At 37.1% G+C, this 24,092-nt stretch overlaps 3 protein-coding genes across 10 annotated transcripts; 1 reads left to right on the top strand and 2 right to left on the bottom strand.

Annotated features, from left to right (window-relative positions):
* Nucleotides 1-66: 66 nt before the first annotated feature.
* Nucleotides 67-3,694, bottom strand: LOC131783686 (histamine H2 receptor). 2 transcript variants are annotated; one of them, XM_059100549.2, is made up of 3 exons: nt 3,455-3,694; nt 2,573-2,688; nt 67-2,102 (listed from the first exon to the last, which is right to left on the bottom strand). In XM_059100549.2, exon 3 carries the CDS (start codon nt 2,048-2,050, stop codon nt 1,028-1,030), a length of 1,023 nt encoding a protein of 340 aa, XP_058956532.2. In that variant the 5' UTR covers nt 2,051-2,102; nt 2,573-2,688; nt 3,455-3,694; the 3' UTR covers nt 67-1,027. The 2 variants fall into 2 exon arrangements, with proteins under 2 accessions (XP_058956532.2, XP_058956466.2); XM_059100483.2 differs by lacking the exon at nt 2,573-2,688 and having other exon boundaries at nt 69-2,102.
* A 3,075-nt stretch (nt 3,695-6,769) lies between these two features.
* On the top strand, nt 6,770-19,616 carry LOC131777948 (sodium/potassium/calcium exchanger 3). Of its 7 annotated transcripts, none has more exons than XM_059094624.2 (12): nt 6,770-6,902; nt 9,199-9,358; nt 11,946-12,113; nt 12,389-12,572; nt 12,680-12,737; nt 13,243-13,436; nt 13,835-13,879; nt 14,343-14,505; nt 14,664-14,771; nt 15,692-16,276; nt 16,829-16,999; nt 17,273-19,616. In XM_059094624.2, exons 1-12 carry the CDS (start codon nt 6,882-6,884, stop codon nt 17,477-17,479), a joined length of 2,064 nt encoding a protein of 687 aa, XP_058950607.2. In that variant the 5' UTR covers nt 6,770-6,881; the 3' UTR covers nt 17,480-19,616. The 7 variants fall into 7 exon arrangements, with proteins under 7 accessions (XP_058950607.2, XP_058950337.2, XP_058950544.2 ...); XM_059094354.2 differs by having other exon boundaries at nt 15,590-16,276; XM_059094433.2 differs by lacking the exon at nt 6,770-6,902 and adding an exon at nt 7,121-7,235 and having other exon boundaries at nt 15,590-16,276.
* Nucleotides 17,624-21,509, bottom strand: LOC131778289 (serine/Arginine-related protein 53). Its single transcript, XM_059094736.2, has 9 exons — nt 21,255-21,509; nt 21,124-21,137; nt 20,503-20,590; nt 20,232-20,247; nt 19,744-19,795; nt 19,597-19,644; nt 19,405-19,502; nt 18,833-18,997; nt 17,624-18,393 (listed from the first exon to the last, which is right to left on the bottom strand). Exons 1-9 carry the CDS (start codon nt 21,422-21,424, stop codon nt 18,310-18,312), a joined length of 735 nt encoding a protein of 244 aa, XP_058950719.1. The 5' UTR covers nt 21,425-21,509; the 3' UTR covers nt 17,624-18,309.
* Nucleotides 21,510-24,092: the final 2,583 nt, after the last annotated feature.

Raw genomic sequence — 24,092 nt, 5'->3', positions numbered from 1 at the left:
CCATCATTTGAAGGCAAATGAAAGTTCCACACAAAGTTGAAATAATTTTGGGAAGACAATGAACACCTCTTTTTATCGTGGCGCTCAATTAGAAATATCATGGATACTATAAGTCTGCGTACACGCCTATATCGAAGATTAGCTCTGTTGCTGTTCTCTTAACGGTGTTAGATCTTAATTAACTGTTTAATAATTCTTTCTCTCCAAGACATGCAACTTACATTAGTTCGTCCTTAACGGTATTATTATCGCGGAATAAAAGAAAATTTGTGACCCGAATAAGTTTTGACAGAAGTTACAGAAACCAAAGGAAACTCTGTTGAATTAGTTCTTCATTCTAAAAAAGTCAGGGTAAATTTCCAAGTTTCTCGTTTGTAGCCTGCGTCAATCTTGTTCATCCATAAACTTGCTATTAATTTGTTATTCACTCAAACGTCTATGGTGTTTTTATCACCCAGACATTAATTATTTTAAGGCTGTAATCCATTTAGAAGCTATTCATCCTGACGCTTAAATGGTTTCAAAATACTATGGTAACTCAATTAAATTAATCATTTTACGCTGAAATGTTGTCTAAATACTCTAGATTACTTTATTAAAACCTTTCGCTACCAGGAGTGATTTATCCTTACAAATCAATGCATCATCAATAAGTGGATATTGTTTGATGTAAATCTAGATTCTCAGACCTGCATTAGCTTAAGAGTTAGGGTTTATAGAGTAATATTAACGTTTAAATTTTTTTCGCATATTTTGCATGACGGCGGCTTGACCTACGTTTTCCTTTTGAAATTTTGCGCGAGAAAATGGCGCGCTTCCGGCCAGACAAAATCGATCCCCGTGCGCATGCCTGACACTTGACGCTGTGTTAATGTAGTAAAGGAAGGGTGAATGTTTCTGTCGTCCTCTTCGCTATCTTCTTTGCTGTCTATCAAACACGCTCATCACTAGAAGTTTTCTGTTTTATCGCACATTCAGTGAATATGTTATCGGGAGCCTTCGCTACTCTGCAGGCCAGTAAACTTCATCAGTTAACGCCATGAAGCTGTTCACTTGGTAAAGGAAGCCTGTAATGCATATCTTGTCCGCTGTTGGTAGTAGTTGTCACATTCCTTTTGGTAAAGCTATCAGTCTGCATCATTCTTCTATTCAGACTGATTCTCCTTAACACATCTTTGAAGGCCGCCCTGAAGTTTGCGTTCAAACAGCTGTATATAAGCGGGTTTAGAGCCGAATTACCGTAGTGTAACCACTTAATCATGGAATAAACTTCATTGGGAACTTCGCATAACTTACAGTACCTGAAGATCAAATTAGCCACGAAAAACGGGCACCAGCATACAATAAAAACACCAATTACAATGCTGAGTGTTCGCGCAGCCTTGATGTCACGATGGAATGTTTCCGCTGTTGGCCGTCGAAGTATCGATTGGTTCGGGTGCACACGACGAATGCTACGAATGTGTTTTAAGGCGACTTGGAATATACGAGAATAAGCGAGTACCATGCCCAACAGAGGAACGAAGAAAGAAGCCAGAGAAACGAATAACGGGTAGCTAGGCCATTTGATTGGTTGTATAGCTGCAATTGTTACAGAATAAATCCATATGAAAGTTATTCCGATTGTGATTCGGAGTCGTGTGACTATGGTTGGATAACGAAGAGGATGATTGACAGCTAGAAAGCGGTCGATACTTATAAAGACAAGATTCATGATAGATGCCGTTCCGCAGATGATGTCAAAACACAGCCAAACCGTGTAGAATGTAGGGAACTTTACGGCGTCTGGTTTGCCAGTCAGGTTAACAGAAAGCCAAACGGGCATAGATATAGCGCCAACTAAAATATCAGTGACCGCCAAACTGATTATGAAGGCACTAGTGAAACTTTGAAGCCGTTTAGACAAGACACAAGCCAGACAAACAAGAATGTTACCAAATACGGCGAAAATTATTATTATAACCAAGAACACATTCGCCACAATCAAGGAAACTTTGCGATGGTCAGTAGTAACTTCATGGCTTGAGTTTGAAGCTTGTGTTTCATTCATGGCCTGATATCGCAGTTTGAATTGCAAGAAAACACTTTTTACGAGCTGTTCCCTGTAATGTGGATAGTTGAATGATTAGAATATACGTAGGTGCATGTTATATTGTCAATTAACATATAGCTGGCAGTACCGTAAGCAATATGAGGCGAATCCTGTTTTCTGATTGGCTACCCGAGCGTGCAAGATGGGCTTATTTAGCCTTCTCGAGATTGTCCTCTTTAATCCCACGCAAGAAAAAGAAAGGCGTGGTGCAGATTTGCAAAGTTCTTAGTTTTTGGACAATAACGGCAATGGAGACGTAAAGAAAAGGCAGAAGATAACCAAAACAAAGAAAAAATAAACAATTTTCGAGAGTTTATTATAGTTTAAAATAGACAAGTCATTTTCGATTCTTATGAAGTGAAATCTTCGTCTCGGTCCATAAAAACATAAAAAAAGAACTCGTCCAATATCCAGCCATCTTGACCTCACACTTGGACTTAACAGCAAACAGAGTTTATGGGGCTTGAAGTTGAAAGTTACCTTTATCATCCCAACTGGCATTGCTTTGTGGGTAAAGAGCTATCAGAATTATAGGTTCATTAAGATTCACGAAGGTTACGTCATTCCTTTTTCGCCGATACTTTCTCATAGATAAGCTAAGGAAAGAAAAACGTTTTCCTAAAAACGAGATTTAAAGTAAACAGGAAGATAAAAAGTAATTGTTTATTTGAGAGATTATAAAAATTGAAATGGAGTTAGTCTCATTTGTCTTTGTAAGTGCAAGTTGTACGAACACTGGCTGGCGCTAAGGGTCTCCTGGGTGGATCTTTATGAAATGTTGCACTGTGTAGAATATTTCAAGTTTTAGAAAGCGACGAAAATGCTCTGTTCAGGAAACCTTGGTAGCACTGAAATGATAATCCTTGTCCAGTTTAACCCCAATTTAGAGAATGCCATTCACCAAGACTGATGTAAACTAATCAGTTTCCCTCCTGCATATCGACCTACATTGAACCAAACAAGTTGTTGAAACTCGTATAGATTCATTATATGTTCGCCCGCTTTTACAACCATACAGGTGGATCTCGCCTTCATACTCACCCTAAAAATTTCATTCGGCTGATCTCAATCATCTCTTAGGAAGTCTCACCGAAAAAAACGTTAACGTTCAACTGTTATATTGAACTGTCGACATCAAGATCCCAACAATATTAACAAAAATTAAACAGTTTGTGTAGTTTTCCTTTCCTAAAGACCAAGCTAAGCAAATTCCATGCGTTAGGAATTTTACAAAATCTCTTCAGCGATTTTCTGCCTTACTCGTTGTATTGGCCTCGATAGACGTTTATATTTGGTGTATCAAAACTACTAGGAGTTTGAGACCTTATTGCAATAACATTTTCAACTGAAAATTAAACTTACCTTCTAAGTGTGAAGGACAGAGTTTTGCATTAAAACTCTGTCGGATTTTGTTTTCTGAAAATTCCGGCTTTTACGTTAGTAGCCAAATAATCGTGACTGCACTGGGGAAGAGTTATTACATGTTCCTTTAGGTGTCATCAATGTCTTTGTCGCCGTTGTAGGTATCTACAAGCTGGTGGGAAATTGACCGATTCTCAGAGACGAGTTTGTGTGAGTGCTTTGTTCACTGCAAACGTCAGATCGCAAAGGCGCCAAACGTATTAAAATGATTAATTCTGAAATCTGATCTTGGGAAATCAAATACTTGACGCACCTGTACAAAATGTTTTAGTTCGAAGTACATCAAAATACTTCAATTTGTCGTTATCGTCGATCTTTCGAAAAGTGCTTACATTATGCAGTTAAAACTTTTCAATCTTTATTTCGTTTTACACCAGAATATTGCTCTCTGACGCAGTGATCTGATAACATTATGATGAGGTGCTTTGTAATCCATTTGATGTGACAATTCCAATGTTATCTCCCACCGCCCGGGTGATAGCATCAATAGGTAAGAGCCACCTAAGGGTTCTCCGAGAGTGAAATAAAATCTGATCTATCTTTGATGTTGTTCATGTGTGAATTCATTTGAAAACTTATTTACAGCACATGGACCTAAAAGAAGAATTACCCTAAAAGACTTCCATAAATCAGCGACCTCCTCTAAGAACTATTTAAATAACAAAATTTACTTTAGTCACAAAATATCTAACGTGTTGGAATTGTCAGGTGAATAATAGCCATTTAGGAGATGAGATTTGGAAAATGTATATCTATTTTGAAACTTCTTTATAAGAAGGACAGTTTCCTTTTTGTCCTGGTACATCCTCTGAAATTAAAAGTAAAAAAGCCATTTCCGGAATTAAGATCTAAAAAGCTAATATAAATAGTAATGGGGAAATTAAAAGAACCGGATTACTGAGAAAAGTCAATATGCAATCCCTTTTACAATTAATATAGTATTGCGAGACATGAACAAGTCGCTATTGGATTAGGCGTACGATTGATTCTTTATTTTGGTAGAATTTTACCTAATTTTAGCAAAAACAGTCTGCCATTTGTGTTACTTGTTGTAGAACTTCCCTAATATTCTCGGTCTTTTAGGCTAATTCAATTTGTTACCATCAATTTGTTTGACAGTTCAGACGATTAATAACGATGATTTCCATTTCTCTCCAAATGTTTGAGCAAATAACATTAACAGTCTTGATTGCAATTACAAAAGGGTTCGGTTTGGAGAGGTCTAAGAATGTTATAATCTCTTAGTAAAAATAGGAGAAGCAAAAATAATAAAAATAGAAGAAGCAAAAAAAAAAAAAACGATTCGTTGTCCTTACATACATGGGTTGCAAATAACTTCCTTTCTGTGGTTATTACTGATAACAATTAATCTTTTGATATACGATTGCAAAGTGCAAGCAAAATGATATTGATAATAATCAAACGAAACGATCCTTTTATACCTTATGGTGTTCGAAATTAAAGGCCTCTACCTTTGATCGCATCCGATCGTCTTTGAGTTTTCAAAGTTTCTAGCAATCAATGGTCATACAACTGTTTACCTCAGTCATCTTCTCAGATAAAAGCCAAAAAATTGATATAGTACTCAAAGTTAAACGTTGGAATATTAATTTCCCTTTGTCAGATTTTGTTTGCATTCGTATCATACTTCACACCATAATGGCGCCCGCGGAAAGATAAATGACTACCGTGACGATAACTTCACCTTCGCTTTCTTAAATGTCTACATCGAGAAAATAAAAAAATCAAAGATGCTGCTTTTCTAGTGAAGGAATAAAGGATTTGCTAATTTTTAAAGCGTTAAATCGGAAATTCTTATGTTATTTAAGCCCTGTCAGAAACCGGGAACGAGGTAATCTAACAAGCCGACGGAAGATGCTTGAACGGTGTCGCGCTGGTTGGTGCAGCTGACTCAAGGAAACAGAAAGTGCATCTAAAGTAACAAAGTTATACCAAACGTATTCTCAATTTTGAAAGGATGCAAAACATGTGGATCCAGCATCAGCATAGCTAAACTAGTATAAAAATAAAGCTAAATACATAAACGACACCGCAACAACGATTGAAAACAACGACTTGAATGACGACAACAACAACTGCAATGTAATAACAATAATAAGCCGACACATGCAATTGTAAGTTATAACACTGAGGCACTTTTTGAAACACTAAAGAATGACCGAAAATGAGTCTCCCTTGTGGTTTCCCCTCAAAACCAGGAAGCAGAGTCAACCGAATGAGAAACACGTTGGGTAGAAACTATTGAGCTTGTTTATGAGTACTGTTTGGCAAATAGGCGAATTGTGTCTCGAGTCCAACAGGATCTCATCGATCATTAAAGGAACGAAGAAGAGAAATACAGCTCTGGTAGAATTTAGAACCGAGAGCAACTACAAGTAGGTATGCCAGTGTTGTAAGCATGAAACATACACATCTCAATTTGAATTGAATCAATCCCATCGTTTATTGCCTGAGTCACAAGACACAGAGAACCAACAACAGTCGTGAACGGGAGAAAAATCCTTTATCTACTCTCGATATGGATAAAAGACTTTTTCGTAGAATCGCAAGAGGTATTTTCTGACACCTGTTGAAAAACACGCGGAATCGCATTTTTTATTTCCAGAGTATGCCTTCAGCGCAGATGAGTGAAAACACTTATCTCTCATCAATATTGTTGTATGGCTGTCCTCGAACATAGCAGTGTATAATGAAACACTAGAAATTTTGGTCATGTAATTGAAAAGCGGAAAGAGGAGACATACAAATTCACAGTGAGCTAAACTCAACCAGAAAATGATAAACTGGGTCTTTATTTTTCGAGTTTTAGATACTGGACCTATGAGATAACTCACTTATACTGCTTGGGAACCATTCAACGGTAGCAGTTAATAAATTAAATACATACTTGAGGGTTACCAGGTATATCTCCTCCACAGAATATCACGCTTATTTGACAAGAATAGTGCAAAATACGTTGAGGATGACGAACTCCTAAAACTCGACGTCCGAAGAATTCTGGGAACTAGCTAGGATGAGTTAGGAAATCGAATGTTTATTGCAGGTATTTTGGATTCACCAAAATTACCGAAAGAAGAGACCACAATGAAAGATGACCTGAGCGGATTAAATTAGGTTGAAAAACAGACTAACAAATAATAATAGTGATAATAAAAATAAAAAAAAACAGCTACGCGTCGATAACCAACGAAAGTTTGGAATTACTCTCTACCACTCATATCACTACGTTGCCATCTGAAGCCGTTGATGTTGTTTGCTCGCTGTCTGACACAGGAAAAATCCAATGAATCAAGTGTTATTTTTTAAAACCTGTGACTTCTGAATAATTGTCGGCGCAAAAATACGCATGAACTCATGGAATGAAAAAGTAAGCTAGATATATTTTCTGTTCAATTTTGTAACGTCTGAGTTCTACTAATTAAGGTTGTTTGCCTTCCGTTTAACGTAAAATTCAAGACCGATGCAGCATATTACATATCTGAGGTAAAAAATAGCGCGTAAACTTCAGGCGTCTTTTACTGAGTAATAATTCATAATTGTCATAACCTTCTGTTTGACTAACTGGCTTATAATACAGATGCTATTGACAAACTATGGCGAGTGTTATTTTATGATGGGAATTTTGCGGTGTTACTCAAAAGGGGAAAACATTTATTGACAAGGTTGAGACTCTGAAGCTCCTCACTAAAACATGTTCGAGGTAGGTAGAAAATACATGTGAATTCTTTTCACCTGAATGAGAATCCAGCCAGCTTTGTCGCTTACATAGTAAGAAAATCACTAAGTCAAGGAAACGAAGTTCAAAATTTATGGCGCGCCGGAGACATGTAAAAACCTGCGCGTACATATTGTAAGAATTATATTCCATACTTGAGGCAGATGGCTTCACTTAAAATCGTTCCTACGGAGATCGTTAATTTTATTTGAAAGGTTCGAAACTTTGCATTTTAAAAAAGCCAACAACTGACTAGCCGCACTATTCAACATCTCAAATTTTCTGTTTTTGCAATTTTTAAATTTGAAATGAAACGAAGTAATGCAAAAGATGTACATGGTCGATAGTTCACTACGACAATATTTTTCAGTAAGCGAAATTGACAAATAGTGACGAAAATTCAACCGGTGAGCTTTATTTTCAAAACATCGCGAATGTCAAATTCACTTTTATACATTTTCAAGACAGGTCTCTGAAGAATTGATAGTAGTTTCGGCGATATTCTTGCTGGAACATTATTTTCATTATGCGGCAAGAATGATTGTGTTATCATCAAACCACAATCTCTCCTGCCGATAATTTTCGTCAGGATTTCATGGAATATTCAAGACAAGCTTAAGGCCCGTATGCATATTTAACAAAATGCATGATTTTGGAGTATTTTACTTGAAAACTTGCCGAAGATATCTTTTTACAATCAGTTATAAGAAAGAAAAATTAATTGTCTATCATTCATCGTTTAAAAAAGACATTTTAAATGTTTGTAGATTGAAAATGGGCTTCTTAATTCATGAGATCATATTTTTTTGTAAACAATTTTTTTTGTTTTTCTAAGCTTCCTTCGCCAAGCTATAAATAATTCATAGTTTCTCGCTCTGATTTTGATGTCTACAAGGGAGATAAGGCCCACAGGGATGTAAATCACTTGCTTAGGGCATTACCTAGGTAACGATGACGTATTATGACGCGCACTGCTTTTGAGTGGCGAAAGCAAACCTTGATTCACGGCCAACAACGGCTATAGGGGTCGACACAATATCAAACAAATGATAGGGTATGGAAAAGAAAAGAAAAATCTTCATAACCTAATGCAGCCGTGGTCGAGAGGTATATTTCTTGTAAATTAATTGTTAGTTCTATTCCCATTGCTGTGGGATTATTTCAAAACAACCTCACGCTTCTTTTCTGTTCACTTGACGTCTAGAGATATAATATTGAAATGAGGCATTGTCCTCCAGTCGCTTTTAACAAATGAAAATTGGGACTTGAAATGTTCATTTATTCAAACCGTCAATTACAATCATCGGAGAGAATTTCAATTAGTTTTCACCTCGATGTTTCCAGTTTCAAGACCCTGTAAGCGCCGTTGAGGACGAAAATTTCCTACGCGAGAGAGAATTTTCACCCGACGTATGCAACTTGCAGAGACTTAAAAATATTTTTGAAAACCATATTGATTTTTCTGACAGATTAATTCTCTGCAGGGATTTGACAAGAATTGCATTTCCGTAAACAGCGTAAACATGCATAGATGTTTGGGTTTTAACTGATTCTCGTTTTTTGCACTTCACAAAAACTCTTCGCTTAGTGCTAAGCACCGCCTCTGAAAAACATCTAGGTTTGTACGGGCTGTGAGTTTTTCCGTCGTGTTTAACGAACGTAGATAAACTTCAACTCAACAGTTTAATTTCTGAAGCAATATAGATAAAATTGTTCATAAAGAAACGAGGAAATAGGGGAAATAAAAATTAAATGTAAGATAAAAACTTGACCCTTTTCCGCTTGCGTAATCACGAACAATTTCGCTCAAATTCTTAGATATTGCTGCGATTTGATGTTTTTCTTTCCACGGCCAAACTACTTTTAACAATATTTTTTGTTAATATTTCATGACTAAGATGAATCGTGTTTAGCTAACACATGTCCGTTTGTCTTATCCAATTTTCAGTTGCCAAGCATGAGTTGGCGTAGAGGAAGAACGACGTTTTCATCGAGACCACCGCTTCAAAAATGTCTGATCTTGTGCCGTCGTGTTTTGGTGATACCACTGTTGGTTGGTTGCGGTTTAATTTTGAGAGCAGCGGCCGACGGCTTGGAATTGACAGACGGTAAGGATTAGGGCTCTTTTTGTCGTCGTTCTAACAATAAAATCATTGGATGTTAATCTCGTTCGTTGTCTGTCGATTTTAAGGTTTGTGGTACACATCTAGAAAAGAGTAAGTAATGTTAAGATGCGGGAATCATAGCGGCACATCTCAGTTCTCTCGTTTGTCTTCAGCCAGTTTTCATGAAATATTAAGTTTTTAGCTGAGAAATGTTTTTGCGATCCTCAGCATTCTCTTACAACCTTGGCTTTAAAGGAGTACAGAGATTCGATAATGCGAATTTTTTAAGATTGCTGTTTGTTAAAATCAATGTTTTATCATAGTTTGTACTGCTTGGACCGAAACTTTGCCAATTTTCAGCAAACAAACCAAAAGTATACCACACCATCGGGCTTATTAGTTTACATTTCGAGGAAAAGTTATCCGGTGTGGCTAAAAAGAGAAGGGAAAAGAAAGGAAAGTCTACCTTCGCTTCTTCAATAAAAATTCTCTCCGAATCTGGTTAAAAACAAATTTTATCGAGGCCTGAAGATCTTATCAAAACTCGCTAATTCCATCGCCATCGCTGCAGAAAAAAAATACATCAAAGTGTAATCTGTAGCGAGTGGCAATTCTAGGAATGAAGAACATCGTGACAGTCCTAAGGAGAGTTTTTCGACAAAGAAGCTGGTAATTGTGTTTGGCAATTGTGTTTCTCGCTGGCTGAAAGTGGTGATTATTTTCGTAATACAAAGATCCTCGAAATGGCTTGTAAGTGAGAACAAGGAATTTATTTGCGTTTTGTTAATAGCTGCACAATGTAGACTAGTGTCAAAGATTGTTTTATTTCGGTAATTGCACTGATAGACTCCTTCATTTCATGGCGGTTTTACTGTGTTTGTTTTATGTACAACATTGTAGTAAAAGATGAGATGAAAATTAATCAGCAAAGCCGACCAGCATGCAGCATGATGAACACAGTATGAACGGAACGGTCTTTTGAAATGCAAACTGCATTGTAAACTTTAAATGTGGCTAAAAAAATTCTACTTGTGTTTTGTCTCCTCTGTAAACCTACAAATACGTTGTTATGCTTGTTTATCTAATTGAGTTGTTGGTTTTTCAGCTTCAAATTGTCAACACCATTAAAAACATGTTGTGCCTTCTACTTCTTTGTGCGTAACATGTATAAAATGTAAGTGAGGAAATGAAGCGCACCTGCTGATGTAGATCGCTAGAAACAAACAAGATAATTAGCTGATTTATTTTTAAAAATAAGTTTTAAAACGTTTTGCAGCGATGTTGACTTAACGTAGGATGAAAAAAAAGAAAATTCAGCTAAAAAGTGCAGGCTCCATTCAGCAAAAAAACAATTTGCGGTTTTGATATAAGACCTCTTGCCGCGGGATAATCCCGTTATTGTCTCAATCCCTAACAACTGGGGACGAATTTTCATATTCTATTCTCCATTTCTCGTGTAGGACAACAGTCACTGGCGAGGTGTTAAGTATTGCCTTTGAAAAAGACCTCTCACTTATTACTAAAATGCAAATTTTTTGCTCTTGCCATCAAAGACGGAAAAGGGCTTTCCTGAACGAAAATACTAAGAAGTGCTTTACTTTTCGCCAAATAGGATTTTCTGTCCCAAACAACAAAGAAAAATAAAATGTTCTAGCTACAGTTATACAAAGTGGAAGAGTCTGTCAATTATCCTTCACAAGAGCGTTTATCGATTTGTATCACTTAAGATTCAGAGCTCTTATTTTGTGATAGCGACTTGTAAAAATACTGCTAATTAAAATTTTCAACTGCATCACCTGAACAAAAGACGTAATGTTCAGTGATACTAATTGGTTTTATCCCGACTGAAGACAGATTAATTGACTATCTGACACAATGCAACAATCTGCCTTAACCGTCCAGGTTCACTTTAGAGTAAACATCACATTTTGATGGTGTCAAAAAAAAACACAGACACACATAGAAAGACAATTTGGTACCATATAATTTTTTGCTTTTTTCACACCATCGAGTGATTTTATTCTTACTTGAATAAACGGGAATAATGACATTATAGAACTAACTCCTACTCAAATCCACGCAAGAAAAACACTTCAATTGATTTTCACAAACACCCAGTTTTCTTTTTTTTCAGTGCCTTTACTTCTGTTCCTTACTTTGTTTTCTAATTACTCTTCTTCAGTGAAGAAAAAGCAAGTTAAGTGTCACATTATATAAAAAAAGTGTGCGAGAGGGGATGGATATTTGATGGTCCTTCTTCCACATAACCATTTTATCATGAGACTCGCACGGCCCGGAATTCTATTGAAAATACGTACTAGACAAAAAATTTCCCAATAAGACTCGTAGGCGATGGCGTGATTAGGGCCGGGAAAAGGTCGTGCAGCGCTGCAAGAAGCAAGAAGAAAGGAAGAGAGATAAAGGGCGGCAGTCAAATGATGAAATGCTTGATGACCAAGCCAGGTCGGGCCGCACTGGAAAATATTTGGCTCTCGTTAGGACCTCGCTGAGCTCGGAGCCAAATGTTTACCACTTCGGTCCTTCCCCTTAGTCAATAAGTACATAGTATTCCTTTGTGCTCATTTCACAGGATCAGTTTTTCAATCAAGACATCTGTTATCAAGTGTCGAGTGGGAAACTTGCAACTTTGAAATCGGTCATTCGAGAAACTATTCAACTCGGGAAACATGGTGGGCTCCCAAAGAAGCATATGGCTGGCTAGCGTTGCATATATTTTGTGTTCTCGTCATTTTTGTAGGTAAAGTATGAAAGTGTTTATTGAGGTCCGTCCTCGCATTTTAGATACAACCTTCACTTCGGTTGATTATTGGAGCAAGTGTTTTCAGTGATAGTAAAGTGTCACAGAAATTTTTTTTCAGAAATGTGAAAGTTTTGAAATCAGACAACAGTTTCTTTACCACCTACCTTTGCTCTGAATCCATTGCACTTCTAGCTCAGGGTTTTATGAGTTACGTAATTTGCACAAAATAGTTATAATAGAAAATAAGCGTTATTTAATTTTACTTTTTATAGCGCTTGCTATCGTTTGCGATGACTTCTTTGTGCCATCCCTTGAAGCAATATCTGAGAAACTGGATCTTTCTGAGGATGTGGCAGGTGCAACCTTTATGGCTGCAGGTTCTTCTGCTCCGGAGCTATTTACTTCTGTCGCAGGAGTAACGGTAGAAAGCGATGTCGGAATTGGAACAATAGTAGGGTTAGAGGAATCTTTCGTACTTTTCTGCCATAAATATGCTTAATCGCTTATATAAAATACTGTTTAATACCCGATGATATCACTGCTGAACTCTCTGTTATGTCTAGGAGTGCTGTATTCAACCTTCTCGTCATCATTGCTTTGACTGCGGCCTTGGCAGGACAGGTGTGCTTGGGTTATTGATCCATATTTGTAATATTTTTAAAATTTGTTTGTCATTTTAAGTTTTCACAACTAGTATCCGTTCGAGTGTGCGATTATATCTGTGTGGAACTCTCCCATAAATGGCGGGCCCAATTACAAACTTTTTTCTTCATGTAAATTAACCCTTCTTGTCATGTATGAAAACAATTCTATTTTTCCTGAAAAATCGAAGCTCATTCGCATGCACATGAAAGAATAATTATCTTGGGTACCATTATGAAAGAAGTCTATTCGCAAAGGTTTTTGATTCTACTTGAAAAACTTTTTTAAGAAGACTGACAGAGTCAAAATTTTCTGAAAAAAATGTTCAAATTACTCTTTAGGCAATTCTACGTTTTGGGTGAGCTTCAGTCACATAGACGTCCGGCAATAGTAGTTGCCAAGTCATTTTTATTTAAAGCCTTGGACAACTCTACCTGTTAGAAACCAATTACAAATGAAGTTGACCATTTTTTCCAATTCCTAGGTTCTTCAGCTGGACTGGAAACCGCTTATAAGGGACTCCATCTGCTACGCCCTATCAATCGGATTTTTTTCTTGGTTTGCATGGGATGGCAAGTTCGAGCTCCATGAGTCAATCATTCTGTTAGCCCTTTACTTCCTTTACATAGTGTTGATGAAGTTTAACAGAAAGCTTATGGATCTCATGAGTGGGGCAAAGTACGTGACACTGTTTGAGTATGGAACCTAATGAATAAATATTTAGATTATTCATGTTTAAAATGATTCTTATAGGCAACTGGCATATTGGTGCTTGTAAAGGTTATCTAAATAACAATAAATATAGACCTAACCGGTTATTACAGCGACGCATACTCGTGGTACTTATTTTTCGTCAACTGTAAACAATGAAACAAACTGAATGAGGAAAATTATCCTCTTCTTAGTTATAGAAAAATAAAAAATGCACCGAAAATTAGAAAAGCACGAATACCATACTGTCTAAAATCTATAAAATCAACAATTTTTGAAAATAGAAACTAAAGGAGAAAAAATTTCATAGATATAAACACTTTCTAACGAGGTCAGCTTTATTTCTTGTTGCCGGTCACCATCAGAATGTTCCCAAGGGACGAAGAACTTCCATTGGCTTCCTATACACTGTTAGTACAACTTACTTCTAGTTTTACTGTTTGAGTGATTTCTTAATTTACTCTTCACAAGATAAACAATGATTCCATACTTTAAAACAAACAATATTCAACTAATAAACTTGAATTCTCGACACCAACTCTGTACACATTTTAAACTGTTTTATTCGTAACTTTCCATCCTATTAATGCTATGGTGAAATCGATATATTCTAAAAAACAAGTATAAGATAAGTTATTGACCTAGACAACTAATGAAGACGCGAATTTCACAAAAAAATTGCAACATGATTGTTGTTAAAATATACTTCTAAACTTTACTGGTCTTAAGAATATAAAATAACTGAAGTAAAACGTTTCTTAAGAGCTCAAGTCCAGACTGTTCACCTAAATGCATGGTTTCAACAGTGCTTGCTGATATCCTAAACTCTTTAATTTTGGAAGGCCAAAAAATATTTTGTGTTTCTATTTCAAGACACAAGGGAGGACAAGTCAGTCCACAAAATACAGAAGTAACACAGTTTGTGAGTAGTGATATCGATGTGCAGTCAGACCACAACACACTGAGCTCGTCCGTTGCTGTTCTTCAAGGTCGGCAAGGAGTACCTGCAGGAAAGCTTCCTCCCATTAGACCTGCGGTAAGAAGCGTTTTTTTTTTTTTTTTTTTTGATATATACGGACCCCCTTGCAGACAACTGAAGAAACAGTAATTCATCTAAGCCTCAGTGAGACTCATTTTACTACCTAGCTGTTTTTAAACATTATGAATTTCTGAAACGTTGAGTTTCTCTTTCAGGAAAGTAACGCAGATGAAGGTGCTAACTCAAAAGTGCTTTTAACGACTAATCTTAGTGATCAAAGGAGATTTTCACATGCTAACAAAGGACAACTCTCCAGATCATTTGTAAGTAAACGGGAGCCTGGATATCAGTTTAAATAAACACATATTTCACAGCCAGTTAGTATATGTTCTCGCATCTCTGAATCTTACATCTAAATGGACAAGACATTTCTAAGTCAAGTTTAAAGAATCTGTTCGAGAAAAAGAAGGCTAAGTTGGAAAGAGTGTGTTCATAGGACGACTGGGCTTTCGTTTAACGGCAATAAGGACAAGCAATAAATTTTTTCCATTGTACATTTGTCCTCGTCATTAACAGTAACTTTATCCACGTTATGCAATAGTAAAATAAACGAGTAATTAGTAACAGTTAGAAAGCTGAAATTCGTAAATATCATAGTCTCTGAAATCATGAATGTTTGGAAAAGTCTTCCTCAAAAAAGACGTTCAGAAGTTGATACTCGGCGAAGTTCATTTGTTTCCATGTAGATAGTTGAGGCAGACAGGACGAGAGGTGGTTGCGCTTCAGGGATGAAACAGTTGAATGGAAGCTGAAAGAAGCTTAGCGGTAAAGAAAGGAAACTTAGACAGATGTGCTAAAGTGTAGCCTATGAACAGTCACTCCAAATCCTAAAAATAATCACTTTGAAGGTTGGGGGTGATTGTACACAGCCTGGCTAAAGGGGTGTTTCTTTTTGGTACAAGTGTAGCTAGACAAAAGACATCAGCCAGTCATTCAAGTTTACACAAGTTGGTTACTGCTCTTAGAGCAAATTTATTAGGGCTTCACTAAAGGGAACCTATAACTGACACAAAACTTTAAAAACAGTCGATCAACCAAACATTCCTGTCTATCTTTGCGATGGATCTTCGTTTACAAACAGATTAATCTATCCCTGGGACGCAGCCATCACTCGACATCTCCAGTCAAGCCGCGGCTTTCAGTATCGTTTCCGGGACTAAGAGAACTTTATGACAATCCTAAGGCACATCGACGGAGTTCTGCTGGATTGGCTGCTCCAGGAGAAAAAATCAGGCTTAAATCAGTAGCACAGAAACAAGTGATGAAAGAGTACAGACGCCGTTCCGAAATGGTTGTGAGCCAGCAGCCTACACTCTCTGTTGTTCACGTGGACGCCAACGGAAACGCCCGTACAGTACCTATGGATGATGACTCGGAGACAAAATCTGTCGTGGACCCCAAGAATGATGTCCGAATGGATAGGGAAGAAGAGGCAAAAATGAAACTTTGCCCATGTCTACCTGCAGTATCCGCAGAGTTCCCTGAGTACCCTGAGGAAGGAGGCGTTTTGGCCCCATTTAAGTACTCGCTAGGATGGGTGTTATTTGTTGTGAGCTTTCCTTTCATCTGTATGTTTACATGGACCATTCCCAACTGTAGTAAGCCACACAACCGCAAATACTTCCTAGCTTCTTTCACGATGTCTATCATTTGGATAGCCATTTTGAGCTTTGGCATGGTGACGTTGGCTGGACGATCTGGGTGCATCTTAAGCGTGGACAAGTTTACCATGGGATTGGTAGTCATAGCCATTGGCACAAGTGTTCCGGTAAGTTATTGAATCCCGTGGTCACGTTTTAACTTTTTGCAGTCTTAACACTGGAAATGGAAAATTTTCCTTTTAAGGCGTCTTCCTATCAATTATTTCTTTTTTTTCTTCATTCACAGCATATTAAATAACGTTTTAAAAAACATCGATCGACATTCGAAAAAAAGACGTGCATTTTTGTTAACGCTTTGTTTGGTTAAGCACTGGTGATCAAACCCATTAGCGTGCCATATCCCAAACCTCGCGCTGGACTAGCATCCCATGGGGGAGGGGGGGGGAGAGAGGAAGAAAGTAGTAATACTCCTACTCGCTTCACGGTAAGGGATAAGCTCCGATTGGGTGGGCCACTGGGCTCAAGTGCAGACTTACTTTTTTCGACTTAGTAAGGAAAGCTACCTCTAAACAGAGAAGTAATCAAACGAAACCACATTCAAATAAAAAAAACTCTACAGATAAACGAACCTGTTACCTTTTCTGATTAGGTCAAACACTCAAACGTTGTGCTAATTACAGATCAATTTCATAACTAAATTATTTTGCTTTTTTTTTCAGGATGCTTTAAGCTCCATCATTGTCGCACGGGATGGTTTTGGAGATATGGCCGTTTCAAACGCCATTGGATCGAATGTATTTGACATCAACCTTGGTATTGGCTTACCATTTGTTATCAGGATCATAATTGATAACTTTCAACCTATCCGACTTCTAACACCAAAGGAAGAGGTAAAATCAATGGAGTTTTCACATCAACTCGTACTTTTCGCATCTTTGCCATCAAAAGATGGTAAACAAAAGCAATGTTTTTTAGGGTAACTTTAGTGAAGAATACACTTAACTCTTCTCTTTTAGGAGCGTCTTCCCTGAAAAATATTTAGCACATGATTTCTTCCTGAGTGTGAATTTCTCATCATTGTTCTGTTTTAAAAATTTCCACATATCGGTATTATTTCTTTATTTTTAACTCTCAATTAATTTTCAATTTATATGTTCTTGCAGGAAATGTTATCGTCAGGAAGTCTTGTAGTGGTGCCACACGTCAAATTTGGTTTCATTTTGCTTCTCATTTTGATCGTAGCCCTTGGGATTTTCGCCAGCGTGCGCTTTAAATTGAACAGAAAAATTGGTATTTCATTTTTTACCATGTATGTCGCATTCGTCATCTATGCTTACGTTCAAGATATGCTGTGTGATTACGACTGCTGATGTAAAAACAAAGTACCAACTGACCATTTTAAAAGAAATTGTTACATGAGTGACTCTTTTACAGACCAGTTAGCGTTTTCCGTCTGAATAGTTCGATTACAGATTGATAGAATCCACCACTATCAATCAAAACTGGACAACAGCTAAGGTTAATCGAAATTTTATTTTTTTACAAAGTTCACATTTTAGAAACGATGAGAATATCTCTAGATGAAGTTTATACTAGGTTTCCATCGAGGCTATAATGTCTGTAACATGTTTTAGTGTTCTCTGCAAGTATTCTACTGACAAAGGTAACACACATCTGTGATATAAATATACGGAACTTATCTATATATGATATGGAACATGTTTCGAAAAACCTATCACTATTCAGGTCATCTTTATGGCTTACAATTGTATTGCAGAAGATTTGACTTAGACTGACACAAGGTTTCATAGGAAAATTTATCTAGGATAAGTTCTAAAGTTGTAAAAATATTGCTTAAGTTCTCTACAATACTACTAAGTTAAGTTATTACAACATTGTGATGACCCAGACGTTTTTGTACTCTAGATATAGGTTGTTATGAAGAGAAAGAGTCAGAGTCCTTTTGTTACCATAAGCTAAATGGTTGAAAAGTTTGAAAACAATCTTACATGAGTTTATATCTGCCAAAAAAACTTTTTGTGTTGAACACAAGGGGAATGGCTTATTAAAGATGTTACACTGTTTTAGGAAAACAAGCTAAAAAATAGATTGTTTTTATATTCAATACAACATACTGATACAAAAATTACTTGAATGTATTTTTATCAGAAAAAAAAGGATATAGCCACTAACATTGTAGCTAGGTGGCTGCCAAGAGTTCTTGTCGCATCTTTTTTAATTTAGTTATCCAGCGAGATGTCTTGGTTTCTTCATCTTCATGAAGCTGAAATGAAAAGCAAAATACCCATGAAAAAATGTTGTCCAAGTTCATGGTTTTATTAGTCTAATCCATAATCAAAGAGTGCATCTATAAACTTGTAAAATATATGTCATAAAGATCTTGGTTGCACTAAGAGAAACAAAACTGAGTTTGCAGTTGTTCAGATTTATTTGCCTTTTACCACACCATGGGTTATTGTGATGTAAAGTGCTTGGAAAGCTGTAAACATTCATAAATGTCAGTCAGTTTACAGTCACTTCATGAATTCTACAACAACAGCAAGTTGGCACAGTAAGTCATACATACACTGTACAAGCTCTTTTAAAATTGATTGTGTTGCACAATCATACAGTTACAGACATTGATGACGAAGACAAAATTTTCTCAATAACATCTCAAACACGAGTATCAACATATCTTAATAGATGCTTCATTATCTCACCCATGAAGCAAACAGTCCATCCTTATCAGAAGTTTGTGATATAACTAAATGAGGAGCAGTCTTCAACTCTGCTGTAGCTACAGTTGGGGATGAAATTTCTGGCACTGCTCCACCAACACCAAACATAGCTTCTTCATGGCTACCATCAATATTTTTCCCACCTATCTGTCAGAATGAAAAAAACCATGAATGTTACAAACTGTTAAGATACTCAGCAAGATTTCAGGCTGTCAAGAGATTTTATTATATACCTAGACTTTCACTCAACAAAATGAGCATTGCGATTGGTTGATTCTTAGTCATGTGCCCCTGATCAAATTCAAATGTATCCTGACCAGGATACAATTGTTGTCTGTGTGCCGAATACAACAGCATGTTTTTGCCACATGATTGTTTAAGGGAAAGTCTTAATATGTAACAAAGGACTTAATGTATGGTCCCTTGGGAAACTAGTTAGTTCTGTTTTTCCTCAAGTCATGATGTTTCCCTCGTCTTTGTCTCAGGAAACATCAGGACTCCTGGGAAAACAAAACTGTTTCCCTCGGGACCATACATTAAGTGTATAATGTTACCTGATGACCTTTGGAGCCAGAAGATGAGCTGAAGGACTGAGGCACAAATTCACTGCTTTCTATTTGCAATATTGTGTCTTTGTTAGGTGCAAACTCTCCTGTTAAATAAAGCAGTCAATAAACGTTATTGTCAAAGAGAAAGCAATTATTGTTGAATGAGACTTATAATAAAAAAATGGTAATAGAACTCACTTAATTCCTTGGCAGCTTTATCCCTTTTGAGTATTTCATCTTTAGATTCTGTTAAAGTACAATTAATTGTCAAAGAAAAGAGTATTAACAGTTTTATACTAAAATGTGTAGGTGAAAAATAAATGTATTTGCGCTATCACAGCTTACCTGCTTTTGCCAAAGCTTTCTTCATTTTTGCTTTAGTCTTTTCTTTTGTGAGCTTTAAGAAAGTAACAATGAATTGAAGTAAGACAACAATTTTTTTTATGTAAAGGTGCAAAGGGCAATTTTAGAAGCAGTAGTGATATGGAAAGAATGGAGGATTACTCTAAAAAAGAACTTGCTTTGATTGTTTTGTATTATAAAAAGAGTTTGAATATCAAGTATCCCAAGTATTTTGGATTTGCTTTGGTGTTGCTGCCCTAAACTACCTCATATAAAAATTACTAAAAAATTTCCTGCTTACTTTTCAGCAATTAAAGAGGAGATATGAAAATTGCATTTTTGGACTGCATAGTTAAGATGTTAAAGAAAGGACAATCATCACAGTTAATAATATAATGACAGAATATAAGCCTTTACTTTCAGTTCTTTCCTTGTGTTGGGATATGTTTATAGCAAAAAACATTTGAAATGTGTTTTAAAAACTCACTCACCTGTGAACTTGAATCCCTATGTATTCAGAGAAAAAAACTATCATGAGTAGCCATCCACTCTGTCTACCTTTGGTTCATGTATTACAGATACATGTCACAAGATACAGTTTTGGAGTCTTGGCCAATTCAACAAAAAAGCAGAGAATACAAATTCTGTTACTTTATTCATCACCTTTTTTATTAAAAAATGTACCATGTCAGCCTTGCTTAGAGGTCATTTAGGATCAAAAAATTAACCAACATCACACGATTTAATGCAACCATCCCTCACCTTTTATCTTTCCTACTTTTTCTCCAACCACCACCACTGGAACTACTGCTAGTGCTTCTACTACTGCTTGATCGACTAAATCTGTGACCTGTAGTAGAATAATATCATTCATAGATTGCAAAGGTCAAGGTTATGAGGTCTACCATGTTAGATGTACATTACAAAGATTGCAGAGTTAAGGTGAAGGGGGTGGTGGAGAGCTAGGGTGGGGGTGGGTGGTGGAAAGCTAAGGTGAGAGGGGGAGGGTGGTGGCTAAGAAGGGGAAACAAGCAGCATGTTCCCCATGTCCCTCTTTGAACTGATTGAGGAACCCAATGATACTCCTACTCCTCAACAAACACAACAACCAGCGCTCATAAGTATTTCAAAACTGTGATTTCAGACACTGCATAATTTATGTTTACAATTTAGCCTGGTTTTACAAAATGTTGAGGAAGTGATTGTACTTCAAAGGTTAAAAATAAGTGCGAAAAATAATAAAACATCATTTTCACTTCCACCTCTATAAATAGCAAGTATATGATGGTAAGCAGCCTTTTTACTCATCGTTTTAAATAAGATCATATATTTAAGCTTAAAATTTGGCAAATTAGGATGGAGCTTCAGAAATAGTTCCCTCACCTTTTCGACTTGATCTGTTAAGAAACACGGGAGAAAATAAGAAAATTTAGAGAATTAACAGGGTATTTATTCTTAATTTGACTTGATCTATAAAAGGAAGAGATAACTAGTAAATATATTACTCTTCGAACCTGCTACGCCTGTAATCCTCATAACTACTGCTTCTAGATCGACTTCGTTTTCTCTCTCGAGACCGCGACCGTTTCCTCCGTTCTCGACTCCTGCTTCTTCTGTGACGTTTCCTCGAAGATCTGTGTTTCCTTCGTCTATCCTCCTCGGAATCTGAGCTGTGTCTACCCATTTCCACTGCTTTGCACAGACAAGTAGCTTCGATGCGTGGCCAGTTGAGGCCATGCTACAACTGCGGTATCTAGTTACTTTGCCAGATGCTTCATGTATTCTATATACTAATGTTTAACCATAGTCAAATTCTCAACCCCAATCCCCTTCCCTCTGCATCGCATTCGCCTCTAGCAATTCTTTTTTAAGTCGCAAAGTCTTACCATGGAACACACTCTTTCGCCAAACATGTTTTGTGATGAGACAAATAATTGTAAAGGAGACTGATTGCATTGTGGAAAACATAGCTTTGGGTAAAGGGTGATCTGATATATTGTAAAATTCAACTTCTGGATACCATATTTCCACCAACTAGACCCTGTGAGCAGGGTAACTGGGATACCTGGATGGTACTGGATCCTTGGAATCAAGTGTAGTGATACTGTGGGTGTCGGACTAGTATACTGAAATAGTGAGCTCAAGTCTGGCTAAGGCACACACCCATTTCAAAACACAGGCATGCTCTGCATGCAAGAGTTATTTTTTGTAGGGTGATTACTTGAAACATTGTTAGTGGTCTACATTCTTACCAAAGGAAAGAAGAGTATTAACGCGGAAAAGAACGAAAATGTCGAATTACCTCACACACAGGTATTTTGTGGTAAATTATGTGTGTTGCGCGAATAAATGTCACCAAAAATAAACTGTATTGGTGCCACGGATATCTGTTACTACAAAATGCAGACAGCAGACTGCAGACCGGATACAAAATATAGACTGCAGAGTGGGTACAAAATGCAGACGGAGAATCTGAAGAGTTTTTACGTCTGGTATATAATAACATGTCATCTTACAGCTTACCGAGCGTCACGCAATCGCTTTTCCGCGATCAGCCTTCACCATTATTTGCACTATTGTGGAAAATTCCTGGCCCATTTCTTGATGAAAATCGATCGTAATATAATTTCAAGCCTTTAATATAGTCTTCTTACTTTGCGCGCGAGTTGGTTGGTGTGATGTCTGTACAGATTTTACCAACGTAATAAAAGTAGATGACGTGAATAACAGTAATAGTAAAGCAAGCTTAAAACGGCAGAAATCGCCAGAAACTAAAACGGATACACAGGGTATGAGTAATTTTTATTGATTTTATGAGAAAAATGTTTATATTTCGAAATATTTATCGTTGTAAATCGACCATATTTCGTTTCCTGTACACTGTTATCGTAGCTACGTTCCCTGGCATCAAGTGAATCCAACATGCCGTCTTTCTTCACTATCAGTTTGCATCCGTTAGAGTTTTGTTCTTTAGTCTCACGGTAAGAGTGTTGTTCAACAGATTGCATAGAGTATATGCAGTTTGGTTTCAGATTTTGCTTTTTACAACAAGTGTACGTTTTTCAACTAAGACATTGGCATACTTGGCATACAAGGCATTCAAGGCTTTCATGGCTTTCAAGCGTTGGCGACTCAATCCGTTCGAAAATTACCGCTCAATAACATCTTTTAGCGTGGATTGGCCGCGAACAATACGACTTGTGTATGCGTCTGTAAGTATTTTGAGCGTTTGCGCCGTGACACTCCGAGTGATCGTAATCTAAATACGTTGAAATATAAAACGACTGACAAAAGAGTTTTATACGTCAAATACGTATACGTTTTATACGTCCCGTGGTTCGTCATGTGACCCGGCCGTGTCTGTGCATGACAACGTCAATCATCATCAAGATAACACGCGTGATCAGCATGTGAACACTTCATTGGATCACAGTTGGTTGTCACGGTGTTGAGAGCCCAATGACCACTGGGTACTATTGCGCAATTTTTCCATTTTGTGGCGGAGGAAAAAAAAAAAAAGACTACAAAAAAAACAAAGGCATTTTATGACTGGGCTAACACAGGTATCCCAGTAATAAGCGCCCACGCTCTAGTAAGCACCTACCCTCTAGGTCAGAATACCAAGCACGCACCCCTCTTGAATGAGCGCTGTAACGCCTTCTTAGTCGTATTGCGTAAAGCATCCTGTCATGCCTTAGTTTTTTTGTATACAGAACTTTTCGTGAGAACTCCTCGTGGTTAAAATAACTCTTGATTACGCTAGTGTTTTTGAAGCTTCACCTAGAGCCTTTCAGTTTTTGCTTCACCCGAAGCTTCTATTTTCATTGTGGTTTATCACAGTCTTTAACAGCAGTTACTGGAGCCTCAGCAGATATTTTAAGGCTCTTACTTGGTGTAGAAGACACAGAGTACATCACAGTAGAATTTCATCACAACCAGAAATAAGAAAACAATGAAAACAATAGTGTGACATATAATGTGTCTTCTACACCAAGTAAGAGCTATTTTAAGATTGTAATTGTAAGGATTGTCAGACTGAGTTGTGGTTCTATGTTCTCCTGTCCCCTTTCACACTGAAAGGTGGTCCTTACAAGTGCCCCACTCTTACCTCACTCTCTTAAATAGTTGGGATAAAAGGAAAACCTGTTTCTATTGTCACTTTATTAAAAACTTTTTAAGCTTCAACTACAATAGAATCAATTTAGGTTAATAATCTCTTAATAGGCTCCCTCCCTCAAGTAACCACCCTCCTTCCAATGAGTGCTCCCCCCATATTTGGCTTAGGAACCAGGATGCAAATTCAAGGAAATACAGTGTTATGGAGAGTGTGTTGTGTTATGGAATTACTAAAT

The sequence above is a fragment of the Pocillopora verrucosa genome, chromosome 6 (assembly GCF_036669915.1).
Source record: "Pocillopora verrucosa isolate sample1 chromosome 6, ASM3666991v2, whole genome shotgun sequence".
NCBI classification, from domain to species: Eukaryota; Metazoa; Cnidaria; class Anthozoa; order Scleractinia; family Pocilloporidae; genus Pocillopora; species Pocillopora verrucosa.
This window is presented reverse-complemented; position numbering and strand designations above follow the sequence as displayed.

Excerpts from the sequence above, each read along its gene's own strand:
- LOC131783686 (XM_059100549.2), bottom strand. The coding sequence starts at position 2,050 with ATGAATGAAACACAAGCTTCAAACTCAAGCCATGAAGTTACTACTGAC.
- LOC131777948 (XM_059094354.2), top strand. The coding sequence starts at position 6,882 with ATGAACTCATGGAATGAAAAA. Across the intron at positions 12,114-12,388 it reads TGTTCTCGTCATTTTTGTAG|CGCTTGCTATCGTTTGCGAT; the intron begins GTAAAGTATGAA and ends TACTTTTTATAG. Across the intron at positions 16,277-16,828 it reads CCATTGGCACAAGTGTTCCG|GATGCTTTAAGCTCCATCAT; the intron begins GTAAGTTATTGA and ends TTTTTTTTTCAG.
- LOC131778289 (XM_059094736.2), bottom strand. The coding sequence starts at position 21,424 with ATGGGTAGACACAGCTCAGATTCCGAGGAGGATAGACGAAGGAAACAC. Across the intron at positions 19,503-19,596 it reads TAAAGCTGCCAAGGAATTAA|GAGAGTTTGCACCTAACAAA; the intron begins GTGAGTTCTATT and ends TTTATTTAACAG. Across the intron at positions 18,394-18,832 it reads ATGGACTGTTTGCTTCATGG|CTTCATGAAGATGAAGAAAC; the intron begins GTGAGATAATGA and ends TTTTCATTTCAG.